Source organism: Folsomia candida, unplaced genomic scaffold, assembly GCF_002217175.1.
Source record: "Folsomia candida strain VU population unplaced genomic scaffold, ASM221717v1 Fcan01_Sc060, whole genome shotgun sequence".
NCBI classification, from domain to species: Eukaryota; Metazoa; Arthropoda; class Collembola; order Entomobryomorpha; family Isotomidae; genus Folsomia; species Folsomia candida.
The window spans coordinates 170,691-177,997 of NW_019091252.1; the positions used below are offsets into that span (position 1 = coordinate 170,691).

At 34.7% G+C, this 7,307-nt stretch overlaps 1 protein-coding gene across 1 annotated transcript; it reads right to left on the minus strand.

The window, feature by feature from the left end:
• Positions 1 to 1,670: 1,670 nt before the first annotated feature.
• On the minus strand, positions 1,671 to 3,903 carry LOC110862522 (gastric triacylglycerol lipase-like). Its single transcript, XM_022111723.1, is given in 7 exon segments — positions 1,671 to 1,835; positions 1,903 to 2,133; positions 2,191 to 2,197; positions 3,123 to 3,177; positions 3,272 to 3,387; positions 3,457 to 3,571; positions 3,642 to 3,903. Coding segments are annotated over 7 exon segments (951 nt in total).
• Positions 3,904 to 7,307: the final 3,404 nt, after the last annotated feature.

The window sequence follows — 7,307 nt, forward strand, 5'->3', positions numbered from 1 at the left end:
TTTTTACAGACCTCTCTTAACACGGGCCACGTCCCCCTTGGTCACGGAAGCATCGGCGTTTGGAGGAATAAAGGTGAGGACGAGAATGGCAGCGATGACGAGGAGGGCAAACTGTTGAGAAGATGTATGCATTTTATGTAAAGAAAAAAACACTTAACGAAAAATTCAGTACATAAAACCAACTCACCGATTTTGGAAACATTTTGTGTAAGTAAACTGTTCGTGCTGAACTTGTAGTTGTGTAGAGGAACATGAAGTGTTTGATGATCCTTTGCACCTGAGATGCTCTCTTTTATACGAAATCTTTAACATTATGGCAAATATTGCTGCGACTACGATTAAATATGTTCCTGTGATTAAAGCGAAATCAGGGAAAACAATCACAAGATAAATAGCTTCTCGTTTTATGTACAAATGTGCGTTCGATTTGACTCAGTTTCTGGTCTAATTGCGAACAATACGGTAAAATTAAAAGGGAATTGTTCGTAATGTGCTTCACATCCCGAGTAGTTTCTAAAAGTGAAATGAAACGAAATTTCAAATTCTTTAGAATTCACGACTTATGTGCGAAATGGATGTGCAAATGGGATCCGGGTCCTTACTACATACATAAAAATACAATGTAAACACAATGTATGTACATGCCGTGTTATTTATTAGTAGAGCTTCACACGCATGGATTGTACAGCAAGTTTTTAGTACGTGGATGAATGTGTGAATTTGCAGATGTGTAGATCGTGAGACTAAATTGGTCTCGATCTTTCCCACCGAGGCGTGGGCTGCTAATGATTCTCCATTCGAAATTAGCCATTTTTAACAGTTCTAACCCTTTTCTAAACAAAAGTTTAACTTTGTACTTTGTACGGCTAATTAAACATTGGGAATACTTGTTAGTCTTTTTTTTTCTTTGAACAAATAATTCCTCAGTTTCATTTCTGGAGAAGATTTTGGTGTATGTACAGATCTTTGCTAATTAAACATTGGGAATACTTGCTAGTCTTTCTTTCTTTGATTTCTTAGCTTCATTCCTTGTGAATATTTGGGCGTATGTATGTATCTGGGTCTGAGTATTTGCATATGTAAAGTTGTTCAAAATATGTACGACTCTACCCACACGACTTATTTTGTCTGACTTATCATTAAACTCCTCTTTAATAGTTTACTGTACTTATATGTACAACTGCGCAAAATGGAATGGGATTTGCAACTTGTTTCAACTTGTTTCTTGTTCCACTAATGATAAGTATCAAAGAAAACAGAGAAAAATTATGGAACCAGAAAAGTTGTACATTTTTTTGTTTCAAACTTTGTTAAATGCTCGTACATTCTCAGAAGAACAAAATTAACATTGACAAAGATTAAGTGCTTGTCAATGAGTATTTTGCAGTTAAATACGTACTTAAATATTCTTTACATTTAACTTTGTAAAAGAACTGAAACCATTTATTAGCTTGCAGAGAGAAAAAAAGCATTTAGTTTTTTAGGATAAACTTTATTAAACTTGGAAAATACGATGTAACATACCTCCAAATAATTTACAAACTTAAAAAAAGACGATAAACTACTTAACATAAAAATTAAGCGCAAAACTAGATCTAAATGTACAATTTTATTACAAAACTAATCAAGAATATTACCTCATGGTTTCTTCAATATTTACATATTTTTAACTACCCGTACCGTTTAGTGTTAAGAATTTCAATACTTTTGTCATAAACGAGCTTATCTGCGTCAATTGCCTTAATAAAGTCTCTATGCGTCCAGAGATACCATGGGACTCGGATGCTCTCTTTGACAACATCCGGTCGTAAGAAGGATCTCGTAATGTTCACGTCCTTAAAGTCCCAACAAGATATGTACATCAGTAAAAAAAATCGCACTTTGGCCCAACTTTTCACTTACCTTTGGCGTGGCGAGGTTATCATTATCTGACCAGACGAGTACCATGGGGGTCGTTATTTTGGACAGATTATAATCTCGGGGACCCTTTACACCGTATCGTTCCTCATTTTCCCAACTACTCGGGTAATCAAACTGTCTAAATTTTCCAGAGTTGATAAGCTGCATATAATGAAGCAGCGTTTTCGTTGAGACAGAGTCGGGCACATGGCTGAAGAACAAGGATTGAAGAGTCTGCAGAAAAGTGTACAGTTAGCATAAAAATAAAATTTCCAAATATATATTACTTACGAAAAAACTAGAAATATTTACTGAATAGGTACGATAGAAAACCACAAAAATATAAATTTTCGGAAAATTTTTATTTCTGAATATACTGTAATGCTTTGGATTTTTTGTAATCTTGAGCACTAAAATTTCGATTCGTATCTTTGAAATATTTAGAAAATATATACATGTTTTTGAACAAATATGTAAGTTGTAAGTAGCTAAAATATTTACATATTTTTCAAATTATGGAGAAAATATTGATAAATATGTCTGAAAACCTAAAAATAAGTAACAAGTTTTGTGAACTGCAAGAGTTAAGGAACACACCCACAAAGTTTAACTTTTGGTCATCATCAAATGAAAAGGTTGAAAACAAATACGTATCCACCCTCTGAAAATTACTCAAAATTGCAGTTGTTCCCCTTGTGCTTACATAATTCATTTGAAGTGGGTCTTTGCCAAAAAGGTGAGCATTTATTTCGGCACACAAACCTAATGAAAGTTTAACCAATTGATGTAAAATTATTGGTTCTTCAACTTGTTCAGATAAGTAATTTCATTATCATTACATACCACATGCCAAATTCATGTAGGAGCACATTTCTCCCAACTTTTGTCCAAATTGTTCTTCGAAAAACTTCATTCCGTTAAAGTGGCCTTGAAACTTATCATGGGTAAGGACCTGGCAGAAAAATAAAGCAGCCAGAAATGTTACGTAACACGGTGTGCGTAGGAGTTTGAAAAATTTCATTACATAAAGTTCTTCGGCAAATGGGGCAAAATGTTTCCCAATGGATTCCGTGTTGGAGAGAAAAGCAACCTGTTTTCACGGATGAAATTTATTTTGGACTCAATTTTAGTTTTTTTTTCACAGTTGTCACCTTATGCAAAAATCTTTCTCGGATGCACTGGCAGTTTCATTTATTGATGTAATTAATGGATGCACGACTTACGGGAGCGTATAGAATGGCACAAAGTCGTTCAATTCTGGAATTTCTGACATGGCCACTATTAATTATAATTAAATAATAATTATTTTGTTAAATTGAGGTCTAATTTGCATCGTAAATAAAATAGTTGGCTTGATCTGCGTCGTGCATACCGAAAAATGATGTTGATCCCATGGAGTGCCCAATATAATAAATTTTAGGCTGACGTGCTACACTCCGGATGTAGTGAATCACTGCAGGAAGATCGTACATCCCCATTTCGTGAAATCTATCAAATTTTAAATTTTGATCACTTTAACATTGCTATGAAAAATTTCACAAAATATGTAAGCATTACGAAAAATTCCAATATTCTGAACTCTCCGGATCCAGTTTGACATGTTTTTGAGAATAACGCGTTCCTCTGCCGTTACTCAGCCACACATCGTAACCTTCAGACGCTAACTTGAATGCTATTCATACATAATGTTGCCAATTCAAAAATGTGTACTTTTAAATATGCAATTATTTAATTGAACCGACCTAAATTTCTCAGACCGTGTTGCATCAGCCAAATGTGACCGTTGGCAAATAAGCCATGATTCAATAATACGGGAAACTTGTTCTCGTTCTCGTCATCCTCTTGTTCTTGCAAGCCTCGATATGTCCTTCTCTTACCCGGAATTCGAAACAGGTTTAAAATGTACCCATCTTCCGTGACCACGGTGTGAGACTCGACCGGAAAACCGTATTTTTTAATCACTTGTGGCTACGTTAAATAAACATTTAAAATTATCAACCCCATTTTTGATAACTTTTTACAGCTGCAAGTATATAAATAGGCAATTAGCAATTCTACTTTCCTTAAATTTTCGTAACTTTCTGTTGAGTTAAGTCAAAATTTCTGGAGCCGATCTTGAAATCATTGTTAAATGTCTGCTGAAAATTATCCTCCGAAAATTTAGACCAAAATCAAAATAAAAGAAAATTTACGGGGATTTTACGAACGTAGAATTGCTAAACGTCTAAAATGTATGATTACCGTTTTAAGATACATGTCGGGATGTGGCTTGTACTCTATATTGTCAAACTGTCGATAACAGTCATCCATCCGGGACATGGTAGAAATAAAGGTCGTGCTGAAGATCCATATCGATATGAAGTTCAACATAATTATTACCAATTATTAACTCTACGTTATAAACTAATTCAACTGACGCATGTAAGATAAATTATTTATGCATCCAACTAATTAAAACATTACATTGTTAACAGACCAAAGTGGAATCAGTGTCAAAATGACAATGCCCTTGTTTACGTTGTCTGTATTTTTCATCGGACCTCGTCCCGTAACAAATGCATAAGACGAATCAATAAGATATTTATAAATATTCAAATCGTAACAACCACAATGAAATGAACCACATTTTAAACTTATCGTACATATTGTGCAATTTTGAATTCGTCCAAAGCCTTGAATTGATTTATTACCACAACACGACCAGGAGGGCCGGAAGACCTTTTCATTTAAATTGACATTTGACATAAATAATAAAAAAAACATAAATTGCAATTTGCCACTTTCTCCACCCTGCAAATTAATCAAACTTTCTCTTCCTTTCTCTCACACAGCTTTCTCGAACAAAAGATGACTATTATGCAACCGAGAGTCTCCTCCTCCGCCATTATTATTTATTATGCAAAATTACTCGGTCGTGGCAGGATGGCTGGCTGGCTGGCTGGTGGGTGGTGAACAATGCTCCATTATTCCTTTCCTCAATGGAGAGAAAGCAATTGATTGATTGGAAGGGTGACGCCTCTTCGGATTTTTTCAATAAAAGGAGAAAATTTATCAGAATGCGGAATGATGGAGGTTGATCGTTCGTTTGTAAGGAAATTTCGGGTCATGGTGTGGTCCTGGCAGTGATGGAATACCGGCGAAACTTGACGAGCTGCCTCCTTGACGCAGTATGCAAAATGTGAAACAACGGGTGAAATTATGGGATGAAAGTGCTTACATAAGTTTGTAAAATATTATTTATTTTGCAGGTTTCGTATTTTGAGAAAAATAAAATAATTTGGGAGAATTTATTTAGTGTCAAAACGGGAACTATGCATGGACAAGTTACCGGAATCAATCACTGCATGTAATCATCCACATATTTTTAATTAAGCAATTAAAAATGCATGTTTTAAGTAATGTTAAATAATTAATATATTTATTTCGTATTTCGTATTTTTTAGTTGCTAAAATAATTGTCTCAAGCTAACGTAAATTCTTCACATGCAAAATTTTATCCTAGGTTCAGGACGTTGAATGAAGAAAGTGCATCTTGAGTCATCTAGTCCACAGTACAGCGGATGGAAAGCAGGTTGGGAAATAGTCCCTTTTTCCCACCAAAGAGTGCAGAGTACGACTTTGCAATAGGGATCGCTTTCCATGTTTCAGCTTTCATACAAGTAAAGCAAGTTTTCAGTTTCGAAAATATTTTGTAAATAAATATTTCGCTTTCTGTAAACACTATTGATTCAAGATGCGTATAATTTAAATTATAGTTACTAAATGAAAATTATAACTTAAACGTTCATGTATTCTGCTTTTAACTCAGATTTTTCATAGGTAACTTTGTCTTCTGAAACACATAAAATGACATAGAATAACAAAAATCGATGTAAATAAGGAATAAATAATGCACACATTTCCAAAAACCCAAAATTGTATTTATAAATAACTCAAATTTAGGCAAATTAAATAGCATCAAACATTAAACAACATATACTAAATAGCACGTCGCTTACAATATACAGAGTGAAATTCATGAGTAAATTATCAAACCCATGCACCAATAAAACAACGCGAGCAGCATTACCATAAATTCCAAATTTGTCCAATGATCCGCAACACATGCGGAACCTAATCTGCTGGTAGAAGGATGTGTGTATTTTGCTTGCTCTGTGGATTTGAGATTTAAGCCGCATTAATAGTTTCGAGCTTATTCTATTTGTCGTGTTAGTCGATCCATTAGCTTCATTCTTTTCATGTTAATACGAATGTACGATGTGGGGAGGGAGGGGAAATTATGAGCCATTACTTTTATGAATGAATCCCACCATATCGCACCACCCAGACTTATGTACATATAAATACATGCAGAACCAATGGTTGGGGTTCGGGTTGGACGAGGGGAGAATTCCCAGGCACACCCTAACAAAGTAATAAATATGGATGAAAATCGTTTCTAATAGTTTAATTTACCTGTACTAACTTTGCAATGAAATTGAGATGCTTGCTCGAGGATATATATATTTTTAATGCTACTGCAAAATAATAATAATGGTTTTTGAACTGCATGAGACAAATGTGTGAAACTTGATTTATTCATAATTTGCAACAGTAATAACCTATAGGGTAGACTTCATTTAGCCCGAGTTAAATATACTCCGCTTCTATTTTTTTCCGGATTTACCGGAATTAATAGCATAGTATAGCACCCCCTGTGGTGGGGATGGTCGAATGCTTATTAAATATAGGGTCCCTCTAGTCGAAATTTTTCAATTTTACCTCGGAAACTTTCACTACAAGCCATTAGCAATCTGCGTGCCAAATTTCAGCTTTATAAATTATAAATTTTGGTGCACAATAACCCCACCCACCTACAAGACCCTTATTGACATCCATTTGACCGATTTTACTCATGTTCGAACTTAACTCCTAACTTTGTTTAATATATGTCACGTGTAAAAATTAGATATAAATCGGTTCAGCCGTTTTGTCTTATCGTATCCCGTACAAACAGATCGACGGACACAACGGTTATATATTTACATACATAAACCTTGACTCGATCTAAAAACTAATTTTGACTCTGCTACTAATTTTAGTACTAAATTTTAGTCTTTGATTATGTCATATTGCTTTATTATGCACATAACTCATTTTCCCCTGCCTTTGTGTGTGATCGTGTTTATTAAACAACTTGTTTCACACACACAGCAAGCGAAAACCTGACTATGGAACCAAAATGTACCTCAGATCTAGCTAATTCAGACACACCTTTTCCACAATAATTCCCGACTATGCCTGGACTAAATTAGATTTCCAATAATCCAGTAGCAGCGGAAAGGAGACGCCGTTGGAATACTAATCACATCAAAATTGGTCTTGATTAAATTGAGACCATTTAATTAACCAAACCCAGCACCAACCAA